The following is a 19603-nucleotide window of genomic DNA, read 5'->3' on the forward strand; positions in this document are numbered from 1 at the left end:
TTCTTTTCTTATAAAATTTTTTTCAAGCATCGTGCACGCTCGTGCTTCATTTTGTAAAAGGTCCCCCACGAACTATATTCAGACGGTGCAAAACAACTGTTTCGCAGAGTGTTTATTGCTTGGCGGAGGCGAGATGAAACTTGAACTCTTTGAAAACCGATTGGAATAGGTTGACAAGAGACACACTAACAAACAGACGTTCCACAGTTTCATTAACCGCAAACTAAAAACAAAAAATTCTAATGAAGTTAACAAATTTCGTGACCAGTAAATTCTAATTTAATCAATTTTTCACACGAAGATTAAGTTTATATTAAAGTCGTCTTTTCAAGTCTCGTCAATTTTCAAATGTTTAATTTGCTATCAGAAGAAACAACAAAGTGATAAACCTTCTTATTGTAATATATGATATGCGTCTTGCATGAATTTTATCGCTGCTTACTCATATATCCAAAAATAATCGTATAATTCCTCGCTAGAATGTTGTTCAATAAAATTTCAAAAGTTATCTTTAATTTAATGTGTTGATCAACCGCTAATTGGCCTAAACGTCACGTTCGGGACATCGCTCTTTTTCCCTAATCGCTTCCTAGATTTTTCGGACAAAAGGCGCGTTCGAAAAACTCGAGACGTGGGTGAGTCTTTGTACATATGACGGCCTCTCATGTTTGCGAGTAACCCAGATCCCGTTCACGAAAATAGAACGCGATACCGATGAACGGCATCTGCGATGCCTACGTGCGTTTTATTGCATCGCGCGTTATTAATGTACATCGCATAAGCGTTCACGCAATTTCGTTCTTTCATCCCGATAATTCTGACCAATCGCGAAATCATCGCGCTCTTTTTCGATATATTTCCAAGTACAGTTAGGCGAAATTAATTAAGTTCTTCTCGGATGACAAAATTGTTCTGTAGACACACTTTGCTTGTCATATACTGCTTGTTACATATTATCATATTATGCTTGTCATATACTGTGTCAAGATTAAACGATGCGAAATCTAGATCGTCTGGTGATCTTATTATTCGATGTCAAGATCCGACGAAATCCTAAAAAAAAAAACAGATTTCTGAAAAACTTATTTTCTGACACTCGATTCTCTAATACACACGCATAGGATAAAAAATAAAATAACATATTGAGAAAAAAAGGTGGTATGAAGATTTTCAGACTGTCTTAATTTTTAATATTAAATCTTCTACGGCCACAAAATATCATTTAAAATGATGTTTAAAAAGTATATTTTCAAAAGCGTAATTTTCGAAAGTCGTCTCGAGCTATTCGTGCACGGTATCTACGATGCATGCATTCGAACACTCATCTAAGTTAGTAAATATTCTCACGTGTTTTTTTAACTATTGTATTGATTATTATTCACTACTCTACCGCATGCAAAAGTTTATTCACTATCGCTAAAGAAAAAGCTTTTTGCGCGGATTCGCGAAAGCAGCGCGAAATTCTCAATTTCGTCTAAATAACGCGCCTACAACTTTTACTATGCAATATGAACGGCAAGCTAATTTGATATAACAATCGCACATTTGTTTCAAGGAATTGGAACTCAGTGGCCACGTTCACCATGTCGCAATAAAATTAATTAAAGTAATTATTCATATTATAATCAAACAAAATATTATTATTATCCGTAAAAAAATACATGCCGTTTAAAACAAATGATCAAATAATTTACGGACGGACAGTATTATGAAATATCAAACTGTAAATTTAATGAATACTTAGAATATTTTTCTAAAAACAATTTTCTACTTTAATTATTTTCCTATTTTTTTTAAATTTTATTTCCAATTTTTATTCTTTCTATTCCTATATATATTTATTATTTTCTATTAATCAATTATTAATTTTTCTCATTAAAACCCCTTATGATAAATTTCTTAAATAATTTAGAAATAATTTATTTAATAATCCGCGTGTATATATATATATATATAATTAAACTTATACAGTTTAATTATATTAAACTGTATACTTTAGTAAAACAAAGAAACGTGCCCAATGAATTACATGTGAAAATCAGAAAACTTTGCGGTCGTAGATCCGACGTGTGAGAAGCATCGGAAAACGTCTCGAACGTCTCTCGACAATTTTTAATTTGGCTTATTGAATTGCGGCCAGACATTCTTCGAGGAGGCGGCCTTGGCCTGCTCCTTCAAGATTTTCGCTTGCTCCTGTATTTCCTGTTTCTGTTTCAGGAAGGAAAAGTCTATGAAAATGCTGGAAAACAAACAAACCGCTACGTAAGTAATCAATTATCAGGAGAATCCGAGAGCCCTATAGGAAAAAGAAAGGAGCCAGAATGTCCTTTCACTTTTGAACGATGGAAGACCGACGACCGCGCAATCTCGAACGAAGTAAGTCCGATTTAATTCTCCAATTGATGATTTTTTCCGAATTAGTGTTCGTAAAAATATCAAAAAAAAGATGTTTTTTTCTCGTTCACATTTCGTAAATCTCTAGAATCTCAGAGCATTATATCTGAAAATGACCAACGTTTTTTCGTAAGCAATATATTTAATTATATATATGGCTATATAAAAAATTAATGAATAGAAATTGATAAAAATTAATACATATACATGAAAATTATATATTTTTCTGCTATTTAAAAATTTCGATCAATCTCTTTAAAAATTTCAAATCAAACTCTGGTTTTGAAGATATTTTCGAGAGTAAATTCATATCAACTTCTTTCACCCATCTTTTACGACGCCATGAATCGTGTAAATCTGTTAATTTCAATACAAAAGATGAGAAATCGGATTTTTTGTAATTTTTATTATATGACAATGATCTGTGAAAATGTACGAGCGGCATTCAGCGGAAAAGCCAATCTTTTATTAATTGTATTACCCTGTGACTGCTGCAAGCTTTACGGTGTATTAGCGATTCGTTAAATATATATATTTATTTAATTCGGTTTAAATAGTTAAAAAAAATGCTAGTTAGGAGATCTTAGTGGGCAATCATAAATAATGATTGTCTACTTACGGTACGACAGACGCTTGGCACTTGATGGTGTCCGCAATGTTTTGTTCCGAATAAAGCCCAATCGGCGAGTTGAATTGCTTATGGACAATCTAAAAGAGCGAAATTTTTCGCGTTTATGATAATTGCACAGTACAATTTGCCGTATTATCATACCGCATAAAACTAAAAAAAAAATATTCCTATGGTTTGATATCAAAACGACCGCGCTATTATTTTGTAAGTAAAAGCATAAATAAGATTTTATTCAACTTTCTTTTTTATTTGAACATTTATTTTTAGAATATAACTAAAATTTTTTTTAAAATACATGAATATTTTGAAAATTTTGTACAATATAAGCAGAGTATATTAATAATGCATTATTATGCCAAATGTTCACTGAAAGTGTATTATTATTACGATCTGTCGTCTAGTTGTGTCACTTGTGACTGTGATATTATATTATGACGATATAGCGTTGCAAGAAATAACTGTAACGTTAGTTGGCAGTGGACACAATAAATGTTTAGCCACTGCCAAGGGTCCGTTTTGCGTCGGAAATTCGCGATACTAAATGATTCACATATTTAATTTATAAAGTAATATTGTTACAAATAATATCTCGTAATGTAACTAATCAGCATCCGTAATCGTTTCGTTATGTCCACGTATTTTTAGCCGGTTCCATCAAAATTATATTTTGAATCATATTAGTAACAGTCAATAATCAAAACAATATTAAATAAATATTATTCAAGCTATAGGGGTTTACTTTAAAATAATTAAATTTATAATTTAAAACTTTTTTTATATATTACATTAATTTAAATTTAATTTAATTTAATCATTGAAATAAATTCGGTTAAGTTATTTTAGTGATTTCATAAATGGGAGATAGTGCAAGTTATATCGATCTGTAATAAAATCGATATATCAGTATTATTTCGGATTATAGAATTACAGACGATAGAATTCAGGATATTCTGTATTAATCTAATAATCCTGCAATAATCGCATTAATATCATATATATCATTATTATTAGTTATTATTAGTTATAACAGAAAATCGTAATAATAGGGTTCTTGTAAAATGAAACTTCCGCAAACTCAAGTTCCTTGCGGATATATCGGATATCCAAAGAGCGTAAGCGTCGTTTCTCAAAGCGGAAGCGGCTTACGAAAGAAAGCAAAACGGAAGTGATCCAAACCTTTGGAACTTCATTCGGTCCGTTGACACGCTGAAGTACCGTTTCCGCCACCTGCTCAGACGACGTTTAATGAGAGATACAATTTAAAAGGACCGATTATACACGCGACTGATCCCGATTCGACAAAAACGCGTCTCTAAAAAACGAACTTATTTCCGATTATGTCGTCGAAATAGAAAGATATAACGGAGGATGACTCTTTGGAGCATTACCTTTTGCTTCATAGCGACTTCAGGGTGAGCCGGCTCGTAATGATGGGGCGCCGCCCTAATCATCGGATTTGGATGATGTCGCAGGTAGCATTCGCCGAGAGGGGCATCCTTCTTGACCTTAGCACCTGGCAAGACCAAAGGAGTCGTGCGGTAGGGCTAGAAAACAAATCATAATTACAATTTCGTCACTGCAATATTTCATTATTTTATTACATTATTTTATCTTAGTATTATTAATACATATAATATATTTTTCTCATATTATTAATATATATAATATATCTCTCATCTTTATAATTTTTTACAAGATTGATATTTCGCTATTATCAATTAACATTGTTAAAATATGCCGGTAACTATATGAGTAATGGGATAGTTAATGGCAGAAATTATAAGATAATATTCTGTCGAAGCGATGCCAATTAGCTAACAAGATCTAAAATAAATCGCAATAGAGGCCATGGCGATTAGGATGGCTCGTTATAATCTCTGACGCTTCTTATGTCGCCATAATTCCAAGCAACGACGAGAATAAATCGATGATGATGATATCGCATCCTAAATTAATTGATCCCGTTTCGTAACACTAATGAGCCAAGGTATGACTTGAAGAATGACGAGTTACAGCAAAAAGAGTAATACAATTTTATATTTTTAAGATACACATTTGAAAGATGCTTTAAAATAATTAATACTCAAATAATGCCATCAGTTACTTTGGAAACTTTCATGATATATTAAAGTTTTCTTTTCAAAAATGTTCTTTTTTATTAAATTTCTTTGTCATGAAATAATAATTAATGCATTTTATTATAACGGTAACATTCTGTTTTTCATAATGCAAATAATTTCCAACCAGCGGTAATACATTGATCGATATTTTTGGCGCGACGCCGTGAACCGGAAATGATATTATCCGACGATGACCGATTGCTTTTAAAGAAGGAAAAATTTCGTCCAACTGGCTCACAATAAGAAAATTACATAAAGCATTTTCGTATCACGAACGAACTTAGCTTGGCAACATACCGTCGTTTTTGCGCGACATTGCGAAATTACGTGATTCTGCATCGTGCATCGTCGATTCGTCATACAAGTTTTGTCTGTTTACAAGTTTGGGTTGACGAAACATCCGTGAAAATAAACATAAAACGGAATCTCGTAATCTTCCGTCGTTGTGCAGATGTTGATGTTTCGCGAAATCTCGAAGTGTGATGAAAATTTGAAAAAATAAGGCACAGCTGTTGCGACTTTTAGAAAGTTGTAAATGAAAAAAAAAATCTTTCGTGAAATTTGCTCGCGAAAAACGAGTTGTCATTTTATTTCTCGTTCTGCAAAAATAGTCATTTTTGAAGGGCAGCTTAAGATTTACGAGCAATTCATTCGTTACGACGCGTTGTTGGCTTCAGAATTATTGCGCCTCAAACATGCGAAGTATAATAAAAAAATGTTAAACTAATTCTAACACTATTCAACCTGAATATATAATATTTTTAAAATTTAGTCACTCTTCTATAACGTGTATTTTTTGCGCTTAGCTTTTTCTCGAAATATGAAATCTTAAAAAATATGATTATAGAAATATAATTATCACATTACCAGATAAGAGTGACAATTGAACAATAAATTAAATAAATTGACTAAATCGGAGACCTCTACTAAATTAAAAAAAAAAAATCATTTATAAAATATAAACATATGTAAAATGGTTATATGGTTCATAAGGAGTTTGACCTCTCGTTTTATGCCCACTGCCATTCGGCATTGGCGCTACAATGAGCATGCTGCAAAGTGCACGTTTTACAATTTTAGAACCTCGGTCGCGGTCGCGGCAAGTTCGCGAGCGAGTTTTGCGTTTCACGTTCGCGGCGTGAAATCACGCGATTACGATGATTCCATTATAAATGGGTCAGGAACGTCATTATGTTGGAGGGTGAGCCGTTAGTGATTCTCTTGAAATAGATGAAGGCCCCGGCCAGCAAAAATAACACCCCGAATCGCGTTACACCAGAGAACCTCTCTTTCTCTCTCTCTATCTTTCTTACTCGCTTCCTTTCATCCGCGATTTTTAACCAGGAAACGTTTCTCGTCCGGGAATGAACGGATGAGAAATGCCTCTCATTAAAGCGTCGACAAGGTCACTGAAAAGGGAGCAACAGATCGAGTAAGGCCAAAGGGCATCTTATTTCCATTTTATCTCGACGACGTACGATTTGATGTATTATATTTTAATCTGTATCGTAAAAATATTTAAAGTAAATCTTGAGGAGACTGATTCGATCAAAGAATATTAATCAACCGATAAAAAATGTTATCATTCCGTCCCACTGAATTCCCTTTCAAAAATTATAGAAGAATCATTAATTGAATTTTTTGGCCTGGTGTATCATTGGTTTATCTCGTTGTTCTCGTCAAAATTCTTGTTTATCTTAAGATTCTTTTTTTCTTTTCTTATAAAATTTTTTCAAGCATCGTGCACGCTCGTGCTTCATTTTGTAAAAGGTCCCCCACGAACTATATTCAGACGGTGCAAAACAACTGTTTCGCAGAGTGTTTATTGCTTGGCGGAGGCGAGATGAAACTTGAACTCTTTGAAAACCGATTGGAATAGGTTGACAAGAGACACACTAACAAACAGACGTTCCACAGTTTCATTAACCGCAAACTAAAAACAAAAAATTCTAATGAAGTTAACAAATTTCGTGACCAGTAAATTCTAATTTAATCAATTTTTCACACGAAGATTAAGTTTATATTAAAGTCGTCTTTTCAAGTCTCGTCAATTTTCAAATGTTTAATTTCCTATCAGAAGAAACAACAAAGTGATAAACCTTCTTATTGTAATATATGATATGCGTCTTGCATAAATTTTATCGCTGCTTACTCATATATCCAAAAATAATCGTATAATTCCTCGCTAGAATGTTGTTCAATAAAATTTCAAAAGTTATCTTTAATTTAATGTGTTGATCAACCGCTAATTGGCCTAAACGTCACGTTCGGGACATCGCTCTTTTTCCCTAATCGCTTCCTAGATTTTTCGGACAAAAGGCGCGTTCGAAAAACTCGAGACGTGGGTGAGTCTTTGTACATATGACGGCCTCTCATGTTTGCGAGTAACCCAGATCCCGTTCACGAAAATAGAACGCGATACCGATGAACGGCATCTGCGATGCCTACGTGCGTTTTATTGCATCGCGCGTTATTAATGTACATCGCATAAGCGTTCACGCAATTTCGTTCTTTCATCCCGATAATTCTGACCAATCGCGAAATCATCGCGCTCTTTTTCGATATATTTCCAAGTACAGTTAGGCGAAATTAATTAAGTTCTTCTCGGATGACAAAATTGTTCTGTAGACACACTTTGCTTGTCATATACTGCTTGTTACATATTATCATATTATGCTTGTCATATACTGTGTCAAGATTAAACGATGCGAAATCTAGATCGTCTGGTGATCTTATTATTCGATCTTGATGTGACGCCGGTGAAGTTGGGCTTGCGTCTTTATCGAGTTTTGATATTTTTAGGGTGACACGGCGATATATAAACGATTTTATAGTTTTTATATGTTGTCGTGAGCAAACCCACGCATGCCATTCAAACGGAAAACAATGAATTTTATAAGATCGATAAAATTATTCTAGTAAACGCGCGCGTGACTCACGAATAATAACTCTTTTATTTGAATAAGAAGATATTTTAAAAATTATCTGAGAAAAAATCTAATAAAATAAAACCAAAAAAAAAGAATAATTAGTAAGTAATAGAAAAATTGTTTATATATATATATAAATTTTACAAATAAAATTATATAATGTATAGCTTTTTATATACATTATAAAAATTTATATTATCGGTTGAATAATCAACTAAATCATTTTCTAAATTGTAGCTTTATCTATAATATAACTATTTAATTAATCATATAATTAACGATCGGAGATTAACTAAGAAAAATTCTAAAAAATTAAAGAGAGATTGAATTCTGAGTTTTGACACATTACGTAAATAAAATTTTTACCCTAAAATGCAATATGACTCGTGTATTTTATCTATATATATTCTGCCGGAGAAAAATTTTTTTTATGAAGACGAAAAAGTTAATATATCCTCTTTGAATATTGGAGTGATATTTTTGCGATATAATATTCATCACTCGCGTGCGACAAAATCCGCGAGCATATTTTGGCCGCGTTCTCAAGGAAGGTGCACGTTCAAGGGCAAGGGAGATTCGCCTCTCTCACGATCGCGATCACCTGCACGCGCTTTCGCTGTAATTTCTGGCCTTTCTTGATAAATTTTATAATAAATCGACATTTTTCTCTCGCCTCTTTCGTACCCAGTAAACGGCCGCCTCCTCCTCCTTCGGCTGATGCTCGATGTTGTAACGATATACGGTCGTGTAAGCTGGCATCTTCTCGTCCCGTCGAGAGAGTTGTCCCGCGGGAGAACCTTCTCGCAATTCTTACCCTTCTCCCTTGAAACTGTTGTCACCCTTTCTCGCGCGGCAACTCCTCGTAATATCGCTCACGTCGTCCCTCGCTCGCGACTCTCGCGGGATTATTCGCTTAAGCACTACTGGCTCGACGCGAGCGCGGGCGGCACTAACTCTGGCCTTTTCCACGTAACTCTTCTCTCTCTCTCTTTCCCGGAGACCTCTCTCTCAAACACACTCGCTCGCTTTCGTTTTCATGTACTTAAAGCTCTTGACACTCGAAAATCGTCTTTCGACTGTCACGATTTGGATACTTTTCAGAAATGTCAGATTTGATGGCAATCAGCATCGAATTGTCTGATTGAGAAACTAGATAAGTTATCGAAATCGCAAAGTAGAACTGTCTTTCGAAAATGATAAATTTATAAATAGAGTATATATAATATAATTCATAGAGCTTCTAAGATTTCCTACAAATTGATTATTGCTTCAAGATAATCGCATAAAATGTTTTTATTGGCAACAAAATTTCGCGATGAAATTAACAAGAGAGTCGCTCAAATATTCAAAAATTTCTATTGTTAAGATTTACTGATCAATCTTTCTCGTTTTGTTACCATATATTCATACAAATATATACAAAATATTTCAAGCATCATGCATTCTTTCTCGATCAGAGAAAATTTCCGACATTCACGACATTTTTAAAGAAGACAAAAATATGTTCTTAAATTTTTTAGAGAAATAGAAATATTTTTAGAAGAATTTTTAGAAGATGAAAAATGGAATTGCCTAGGTTTATGTTATCTTGGAAAAGAGAAAAGATTCAAATAAACTATTCTCAATTTAAATATTTTTAACGTATAATTTTTTTGTCTGATGTGTTGCGGGAAAGGAAGAGATTTTTTATTAATTTTATCACACTTAAGACTATAACGAGATTAAATCCGCCACTGAGCGAATATAGGAGGTGAGAGTATAGAAGACGACGTTCTAGATCCGCGGGATGTATATCGGATCGGGGCAGGCAGAGGCGGTTTCGATGCAAAAGCGATATTTATAGCGTGTGGCAACCGGCTCTACCGACGTACTTTCCGGCATCGTGGCAGGCCAACAAAAATATATTCACACTTCGGACTTCCCACGAATAAAGGCTCCTTCGTACCTCCGTTTCGCGCTAGCCATGCTGGCGATGCACGGTGCATCCTGTTACCGCTATCGTTGCAGCTGGCGAGTAGTGCAATCGCGATCGCGATTAGCGACGTCGCGTAATAAACACTCATAAGATGAGGACTTCTCTTTCCGAAGTTTCGTCGGTATCGTTTTTGCGAAACGAACGAGAAATACTCCGGTAAACGACATCTAGACTCAAAATTGTCGCGTTACAAATCGTTGACATCGCCGTTAAAATTGCTAATAAAAATTCGTTTGCGAATTAATTATTTGATAAATATTAATCATGATGCGTAAAAATATTAAAACTTTGCAATATTATCCGTCCTATCGAGATAAAAATTTTTGATTTTAAAACGATTAGTCCTTATGGAGAAACTATATAGATTATATATAGAGGAAAAAACTTTTATCGAATAATTTTATTTTAAATAAAATTAGAATTATATATACCTATAATATACTTCAATAATTGGAGAATTTATTAGATTGACAATTGGAGAATTTATTTAATTTTATATTTTGTTTTCGCGTAATTATATATTTATTACGATTTAATTTTTATATTATCTTGTAAGATTTCTTTGTATTAAATTTTTATACGCTCCATTACGCGATAAATAGATTGCAATAATGTATGTCAGGCCAGAGAATTTCATCGGCTTAAATAAACTGTTTCGGAGCAAGCGAGTTAAACACGACAAATATCCTGTCACACATCACACTGTACCATTAGCATGATCTAACGATGAGTTATTGGATTTCAAAGTGCAGAAGGGATTATTTCGGAACAGGTTCAAGCTTGCCAGACGCCGCGATGCAGACTTAAGAAATCGGAATACATATTGTTTATTTATGACAATTTTACCTCTAAACAGCAGTATATGTGTGTATACTCACATTTTATGATATACATACTGCAGAATATTTTTTTTTACACATATCTGAATTATTAAAAAAAAAAAAACAAATATATATTCTTAGCGTACAAGAACGGTTTTGTTATATTGATTTATACAATTGTTTAGGGCATTCTCTAGGCGCTCTTAAACGCGCGAATAAAGTTTCAAAAATAAATAAAAAAAAGACATTTATGACTTTAGTGATAGACAAGAAATTATGACAGGACAGTTTCTATACTTAGTATCTACTTTATTGCCCGCTTGCGTAATTTCGCATGAAACTGTCAGTCACAGCCGAACACTGGCGCCTATTGGTATGCAATAATGCATGATTTTTATTTAAATAACCCTTAAAATAATTATGTTCTTTTAAATAACTCTAATGTTTGAATATTTAAAAATATTTTTTTATAATACGTATATCGCGGGATATCTGTTTAAATCGATTATCTAAGGAACGGAGGATTGGTCTGAGATACGTGAATATTTTTCGACGATATCAACGCCGTGTTTCTATTCCCCAAACTATTTCAATCTGATAAAGAAATAAATACCGTAATCGGATTTTCATTTACACGATGAAACAAAGCCGACTATTCCTTTATGTGGATCAATGAACTTTCTAGCGAGTTTACACTGTCGACATATGCTCGCGGAAATTTGATTTCAGCCTATTCCAGCGACTAAATGTATTTCTGTTTTCGATCATACACAATTGTTCCTATTCCTGTGGAACATTATCGATCTGCCATATTTATATAGCTTGATTTAGACAAATCCAGCAATAAATAACAGAAAAAATAAGAGTTTTTTTAATAAAATCAAGATTTTGTTTAAAATGTAGAAAATTTCCAGCAATTTAAAAATTTGACGATATTATATCCCATTTTTATCTTATTCTATACAAGCAATTATTTGTAAAATTAAATTGAGAATTCCGATTTAGATTTAATTATTCTCATTTCTATATAGTTTATATAATCATTTCTATACACATTTTTATATAAACGAGAAAATCCTTTTTATTATTTCAATAAGAATAATGACTCGTAATAAAAAGAGGGCATGTTTGAAATACCTGTGACAAATGAACCCTCTCTTCGCGGATTTCATCACGATGATCATGCGGCAAAATGATCGTGCTGCGAAGAGTGTAGTCAGGGCTCGGTGTCGATATATATTCCTCGACCGAAGGCGGCGGTATCGGGCTCTTCGGTAATTCCTGGGGATACTCCTTTGGCTGTTTATACCTACGTAAAAGAATTGCAAAAAATATTAATAATATACAATAAAAAACGTATTCGTGTCGCAAAATACAAAAAGTTGTGCAGTTTTTCGACGATCGTCTTCAAGTATAAGAGAAATGAATAAATATTATATTTTAATAAAACGCAATTAAATATATAATTCTAATAGAATAAAAGAGAAATAAATCTGTAAGTTTATAATAAAAAGCAAGATTAAAATATGCAAACCGCAATTTTTTAAAACAAATAAAATTAGAGATCATAGTTTAGCGTGTAAGGATGAGAATTCTAGAACAAAATATATGATATATATGTATACACATTTAACACATATATAAAATTCATGTTATGTGTAAAATTAAATTAATATCATACAAAGATAAATAAATTTTTAATTTTATATTATATTCGAGAAAAACCAGTGTCTCAAAAACTTATTTATCCGAGAAAGTATTAAAGGCGATCGTTGGTGTGAGAGATAGTGAAGTAATATATTTCAATGGTCAACGGCCGAAAATGTCAATTGTGCTTTGCGCGTAAAAGGAAACTGATTAATCGAGAAAGCGAATTAATTAGCAACGGTGTAACGTAGCGGCGTAGCGGATGCAATATCGCGCGATAGCAACAACGAATATCATTGTGGCGGCAATGTCAATCAAAAGACGCGTAGTAATAGAGATAGTATTGCATTCTGACAGACTAGTGACCGCAGCCCCGTCGCCAAAGATCGACTTGAAAACTGTGGATGGTGACATGGTGATAGTAGTGTCGGTGGTAATACGTGATGATGTCGTGGCTCTCGACGACTCAGACCTTTCGACGACTAGCTTTATGGTTTCGGAGTTTTGGAGAAGGTTCTGTGCGTCTACATGCCTCATGTCGCGCGTATCATAATCGTCGATTTTCTTGATCACATCACCCCTCTGGAGCGCCTCGTTCTCCGACTGCAAACAGAAATATCGATTCGATATTGTTAGCAACAACAATTATTGTTATTATTATCATAATTTGCAAAAATTATTATATGGTTATTAAAAAATAATCAGAAATGACCCAAAAATTTTAAACACCGAAAATATGTGATAAAAATTAAAAATCTTAAAAATTTACTTTTCGGAAACTGTAGGATATTCCCTGAATAGGGTTTAATATAATAGCATGTAGACTAAATCAAATAAAAAATTATTTACATCATAATTTTATTGTTTCATTCGCTGAGATAAATTAATAACTAATTCAATAATAGATGCATTCTTATAAAGAAAAATTAATATGCATTAAGAAACTCTGCTAAACAGTAAAGCTAAATATAAGGAAGATATTGAATATGTTATTAAGAATAAGACAAATTACGGGAGAGAAAATTCACATTTTATAATAAGTAATATCTCAAATTAATTGGTTTATTTGAGAAAAATAAAAATTAAACGAATAAAAGATAAAACAAAAGTTAGAGAATTAAATAAAAATTGGAAAACTATGAGCTGTACATTTCTTAGTTTTATCCAATATTGCATATTTATGTTTAAATTTAAATATGCAAAAAGATGCTTTGCATCTTGTTGGGAATCCCGTTGGGTCGTGCTTCGCGCGAGCGAACGAAATGCATCGATACGCAGTGCATCACGTATCGTGTATCAATGTTAGCGATCGCTAGATCGGATTGTTGATTTGAGAATTCCTTGGCAGCCTTCTCGTCTGCTTCTCTCTATTTCAAACGTTCACGGGATTGTGTTACGTTCTTCACCCATTATTCGGCCGCGGTTCGGAAATGCCAGCACGAAAGCCAAGCAAATAGACGCCGACACGAAACCCGTTACCGTTAACGGAAGACAACTCATTCTGCCATATAAAAATTATTATCCGGCAATAGATAAACTCCACCCCTCGGTATATTATCAAATTTTTTGCACAATATAAAAATGATATAAAAAAAGAATATGTAATATATATTTTTTTATCAACGCACCCGTTGTATCTTGGATTCGTTACTCTAATTCGCTCAAACATGGTTTAGGACTAGGATATTTACGTTAAGAATACCTTTTAAATATTATAACAAGTAAATAATTAATATAAAATCAAATTAAATAATTTTTATATATTTCTTGATTGTCATTAATATATTAATATATTAATCAATTATAATTAATATATTAATCAACTGTCAGATGTCGACGACAATAATAGAATATAACTCACTTTTTTACTTAAATAGTTCAAAAATGAATTGTTTTTTATTGTTTTCTTTATTGAACATACACATTTCTTCCTCTTTTATTACTTTGTGTTTGTGTGTTGTCGTTTCTTTAAAAGATCACAATTATTCTTTTAAATCTTGGAGCCACAACGAGTCTAAATCCGATATTGGAGTACATTTGGAAATAAGTGCATTTCGGCAGCTTGCTATTCTGACTATCAATTTCATCCGAAAATTAATAAAAGACAAGAAGAAATCGGAATTAAATCAAGAAGAAAACTCACGCGGGTGACGACGATCGGCGTGTCCAAATCGGCGCCTCCAGCGATCCTTATGCCCCAAGGCCTGCCTGTGCCGGATCTCTTGAGCTTTACGATCACCGTGTGCTTTCTCGTCATGCTCTAGACTCGGTTCAGTTAGTCCACCACCACTAATAACAACACAACCACCACGACAACAAGCACCTAATAATCAATCAATCAATCACGAAATGCACTACACGAACAGAATGAAGAGAGAATCTCACAAGAGGGAGAAGGATTTTTACAGAAGAAAATAAGACGTTGCGCGAAACGGCGGGAACGAGATAGGTCTCTCGGATCGTGGTCGCTCTCTGCTTTACTACTGAGATAGTAGCTGCAGCTGTAGCACTTGCCGACTATATGCCGACTTTGACAGAGCCCTGAGCCATGAGAGAGGAAAAGATAGATAAAGAGAGAGAGAGAAAGAGCTTAGTTGCCTAACTCTAAAACAGAGACTACCATCGTTAGTCTCTCTCTTTCTTTCTGTCTCTTTGCTATTCTGGCCCCATTTCGAGTTGGCATACTGCGCCAATGTATTGTTCTAATGGTCCAACTTGCACTCATTTCTTTGGCATCCATTGTGTGCGTGCGTGCATGCGTGCGTGCGTAAATACATTACAGTCTCGAGGCTTTTAGGAGAGACGCAATATCGCGCGATATCAACTATCCGCGAAAAACATTGCGAGAAGAATCCTTGAAGATATAGATGAGAGAGAATCTGAACTAATGAAGAAGTCCCGTTTTTATCACATTCTTATTTTCCTGTTTTCTGGAAATGTCAATCTCTTACAATGTTTAAAAGATAAAAGTGTAGAAACATAAATTTTAACAAGAAAAAATCTGTCGATCGAAAAAAATTTTCGGAAGAATTTTGCGATTAAAAAATTTATTTCTTGTTTAATTGATGATGATCTTGATTTTTAACAGAGATTAGCTTGCTCAGCTTATATACGATTTTCCAGTGATTTGTAAACAGATGCCAGCTTGTTGAGTTCAAAAAAGAACTATAGGACAGAAAAAATAGCTTTAATTCTGCAATGATATGCAAATAAAATTGCACGGTATTATATCATATTTTATCTGATAGTTTGCGGAAACTGAAATACAATGTAATATAAGACAATAGGATTCATACGCGCATATGAAATAATGAACGCTAAATATCGGGGAGAGACAGGATAAAAATTTCTATGATGAATCATATGTCACAATCCGAAACACGTTTCGATACTTAATTCGAAATTAGAAACTTCAAAATTTAATTCAATTTGAAATGTTATTATTTTAATTAAAATGGTAATTTTAAATTTTTTAATATATGTATTAAAAAGTTAAAAGGGGAACTAAAAAGTTTTTTCATCGAATTTCTCGTGAAACAAGACTTAAACCTGCCGGAAAAAATATGTCATTAAAAATTGATAAAGATGAAAAACTTTAAAGACAGATGTATAATCTGTACTGAACTGTAATTTACAAGAAAATTGAAAGGCGTAAGGAACGACTTTTTCCGGATCGTACTCACATAGGTCTCGTAATAGTGGCCTATGGAGAACTTAAGAGCCATCCTCGATTCGCTAAAATCTGTCTGTCCTATCCTGTCACTTTTTCCTTGCTTATTCCTGATGAGACACCCGCGCTTCTCTTCCGCCATGCAACGTTCACGGACGGCGAGGAACTTCTCCCCTGTGCGGATCGGTCCGATGTAATTAATTTGGCTGTGATTAACGAAGACTAGATCCGGAGATGGAAGAAAGAAAGAAAGAATGAGAGAGGAAAAGAGAAGAGAACGCGCGTATACGCGTTATACGACTTAAATTAGCAACCTATAGCGCGAAAGGTTAGTTAATCGCTTCGTTCTAGTGACTCACTTTATCTTAATTTATACGATCATTAGGACATATCGCCGAAATGCGCGACATTGGGAATTAGCGACAATTCATTATGAATCACCGACTAATTATATGCTGCGGATGTAAAAAAGATCTAAGAGATCTTATTCTCTCAAATAATTTCGTATTCTATGAATTTATGGCAATTATTGACATATGCAGCATATATATATATATATTTTTTTATTATAAAATAGAAAAAAACATTAAAACATAAAATATTATGTAGATAAAAAATAATAATGTACAAAAATAATAGCATGTCTATTCTAAAGAAATTCCCTAAGAAGGATTGTTGTGATCATTGTAAATAACTCAAGTTGTCTGTGAATATGAATGTCACAGTGCGAATATTGCGTGAACAATTCGGCATTGCTATATATATCTATAAATAATTATAAAATCTAAATCGGAATGCAGATTTCTTTGTTTCACAAGTATTCCTGAGTGATCGCACGGCTGATGACCAATCGTCGTATTTCATTGGTACCCCCACCGATATCGTAAAGCTTTGCGTCTCGTAATAATCTCCCCGTCACATAATCATTGATGTATCCATTACCGCCTGTCAAACGAGTAAAAAAAATAAGAAGATAAGTAAATATATCGACCTAACTAAATTTTATTAAACATTGAAAAATTTCTATTTTTTATACTTATTTTTAGCACAAAATCTAGTTTCATAGCTTTTACTGTTTTTTTTTTGCATTTGTTAAATGATTTACCAAGTATCTGCATGGCATTCATGGTTGCTTTCACAGCATTCTCGGTACAAAATAACAACACTGCGGCGCAATCCTTACGATTTGTGTGACCAGCGTCGCAAGATCTCGCGACAGAGTACAAGTAAGTCCTGCTCGCGGTTAAAGTCATATACATGTCCGCAATCTTTGCCTGAAGCATGATTATGGTGCCAAATAATATTAATTAGGATTGTAATAATTTTCTTAACAAAGATAGAGCGAGTGATCTTACCTGTATCAATTGAAATTGTGCGAGATACTGATCGAATTGCTTTCTCGAATGAGCGTATTCAAAAGCGATGTCGCAAGAAGCTTGTAGAATTCTAGAAGTTGCATTCTTATTGCATATCTTCTGATAAACACTTGTTTATGATCAAAATAAAAGTGTAAACATTTATCTATTAATAGCCTCAAAACGTAAAAATAAGTTTTTAATGATAAAATTCCCAAGATCTGCCATACCCTTTTTTGTGAAATATACATACATTCTATATGTATATACGTTATATAAGTATACACAATTCGCATATCAAATATTAAAAAATATAATTCTTATTTTACCGATTATAAAAAATGCATCCAATAACTATTTCAAAGTCTACATACTTTAATATGCAAAGTACTCGTGAAAAAAACGAGAAGTAGATTTTTAAGCCAAATTTTGTATTATATCTTTCATCATTTTTTAAATACTTACCCTACAGGTCCAGCGGCCAATATTAATCGTTCTAAATCCAATCCGCTGAGGAGCACGTAAACGCCCTTATTAACTTCTCCTAGAACGTTGGCGGCTGTAATTTTCACAACGATAATCGATAACATAATATAATGATATATTGTGTATCATTAAAATATCTATATCCACATCTCGCATCTCTCGCTCGAACTCCTACTTACCCGGAATTTTACAATCCTCGAAAATCAATTCGCATGTGTTGGAACCGCGCATTCCTAGCTTGTCCAACTTTTGCGCCGTACTAAATCCTTCTGTAGCACTTTCGACAATGAAAGCGGTGATACCGTGTTGCGGTTTGTCCGCATTCGGGTTGGTTTTCGCGTAGACGATCAAGGTGTCCGCGTCCGGGCCATTGGTGATCCAAAATTTATTGCCGTTCAGCACATAATAATCGCTTTTCTTCTCAGCTCGTAGTTTCATAGAGGTCACATCGGATCCGGACCCCGGTTCCGACATCGCCAACGCGCCAATATGCTCACCGCTGCATAGCTGAAAAATTTCACGCAATATTTAATAATATATAAATATATCAAATAATATATGAATATACCAATGATATATTTATATTATTGATCATATAATTGTGCGTGAGCTAAATCGACGCGAGTCTAATTCTACAGATAAAGATATTGGCACACTTCTTGATTCGCGTTAGAGCTTTCATTTGTAATAATTTTTATAAAATTTTTCTGTTAATTATATAATTATATTTTTGCAAAATTTATTTATATTACCAGGATATTTATATATATACCGAAATATCTTTTACGTAAAAATTATTTTTTTATAATATTATACAACATTCACATGCATATACACACGCTTTGTATCGAAATGAGTTTTACCTTAGGCAAGTATTTGTGCTTCTGTTCCTCCGTGCCGTTTCTGTGAATTTGATTAACGCAAAGATTCGAATGCGCACCATAACTGAGTCCAATAGCAGCCGATACTCTACTCAATTCTTCCAAAATAATTACGTGATCGAGATACGTGCCGCCTGTACCGCCGTACTCCGGTTTCACCGTGATGCCCAAGAAGCCCAATTTCCCCAACTCTCTCCAGAATGCCTACATTCGTATCATTTTTAAATAATTAGAGTATTAGAGTATAAAATTAGTAGAGAGATTTTCGATTTTACATAAAATTTAATTTGCGCATGTTGCAATTTGCGATTTATTAATTATTATTTAGATTTTCTTAATTTTTCATGCAAGAGAGTTTTTTTTCTTACCCTCAATTCATCGAAATTATTTTTTTTGTCAATCTCGGCGGCTTTAGGCGCCAATTCCTTTTGCGCGAAATTGAAAACGAGTGAGCGAAGCTGGAAAAAGAATTACGATTATTTTATTATATTATATTATATATTATGTTCTGTGTAAATATAATTTACATACAAGAATATTAAAACAAATTTCGTCGATTTTCCTTAATTAAAATTAAAAAAAAAACACAAGCCGACAAGTATTCCCGATGAGAGAACACGTACTGACGTAGATTGTAAGTGCGTTCTGCTTGAGGCTATTTTCGCTTCGAAACGCAAGAGTCTACGTTTTCTG

At 33.6% G+C, this 19603-nt stretch overlaps 2 protein-coding genes across 9 annotated transcripts in view; both read right to left on the minus strand.

Moving 5' to 3' along the window:
* Positions 1-1907: 1907 nt before the first annotated feature.
* On the minus strand, positions 1908-16737 carry LOC115235565 (PDZ and LIM domain protein 3-like). 8 transcript variants are annotated; one of them, XM_029807446.1, is made up of 8 exons: positions 14925-15836; positions 14662-14841; positions 12874-13121; positions 12009-12180; positions 4414-4569; positions 4202-4252; positions 3014-3102; positions 1920-2239 (listed from the first exon to the last, which is right to left on the minus strand). In XM_029807446.1, exons 2-8 carry the CDS (start codon positions 14773-14775, stop codon positions 2113-2115), a joined length of 957 nt encoding a protein of 318 aa, XP_029663306.1. In that variant the 5' UTR covers positions 14776-14841; positions 14925-15836; the 3' UTR covers positions 1920-2112. The 8 variants fall into 8 exon arrangements, with proteins under 8 accessions (XP_029663311.1, XP_029663307.1, XP_029663308.1 ...); XM_029807448.1 differs by lacking the exons at positions 14662-14841; positions 14925-15836 and adding an exon at positions 16202-16730 and having other exon boundaries at positions 1915-2208; XM_029807449.1 differs by lacking the exons at positions 14662-14841; positions 14925-15836 and adding an exon at positions 16202-16731 and having other exon boundaries at positions 1916-2239; positions 12991-13121.
* Positions 16738-16811: 74 nt separating this feature from the next.
* The window catches only part of LOC115235574 (isovaleryl-CoA dehydrogenase, mitochondrial), an 11382-nt gene continuing 8590 nt past the window's right edge, over positions 16812-19603 (minus strand). The window contains exons 2-8 of the mRNA XM_029807465.1: positions 19279-19368; positions 18893-19114; positions 18209-18536; positions 18009-18102; positions 17544-17634; positions 17294-17462; positions 16812-17133 (exon numbers count right to left, since the gene is read on the minus strand). Of these exons, the coding sequence (XP_029663325.1) occupies positions 17000-17133; positions 17294-17462; positions 17544-17634; positions 18009-18102; positions 18209-18536; positions 18893-19114; positions 19279-19368 (1128 nt within the window). The 3' untranslated portion in view covers positions 16812-16999. The remainder of the gene's footprint in view (positions 17134-17293; positions 17463-17543; positions 17635-18008; positions 18103-18208; positions 18537-18892; positions 19115-19278; positions 19369-19603) is intronic.

This window comes from Formica exsecta, unplaced genomic scaffold (assembly GCF_003651465.1).
Source record: "Formica exsecta isolate Colony F162 unplaced genomic scaffold, ASM365146v1 scaffold227, whole genome shotgun sequence".
In the NCBI taxonomy this organism is placed as follows: Eukaryota; Metazoa; Arthropoda; class Insecta; order Hymenoptera; family Formicidae; genus Formica; species Formica exsecta.

Bases quoted from the DNA above. Each gene is read 5' to 3' on its own strand.
- LOC115235565 (XM_029807444.1), bottom strand. From the start codon at position 16,330: ATGGCGGAAGAGAAGCGCGGGTGTCTCATCAGGAATAAGCAAGGAAAA. The intron at 13,122-16,201 runs GTGAGTACGATC...TTCTGTTTGCAG, and splicing joins GCCACTATTACGAGACCTAT to TCGGAGAACGAGGCGCTCCA. The intron at 4,570-12,008 runs GTATTTCAAACA...TTTGTTTTCTAG, and splicing joins AGAGGGTTCATTTGTCACAG to CCCTACCGCACGACTCCTTT.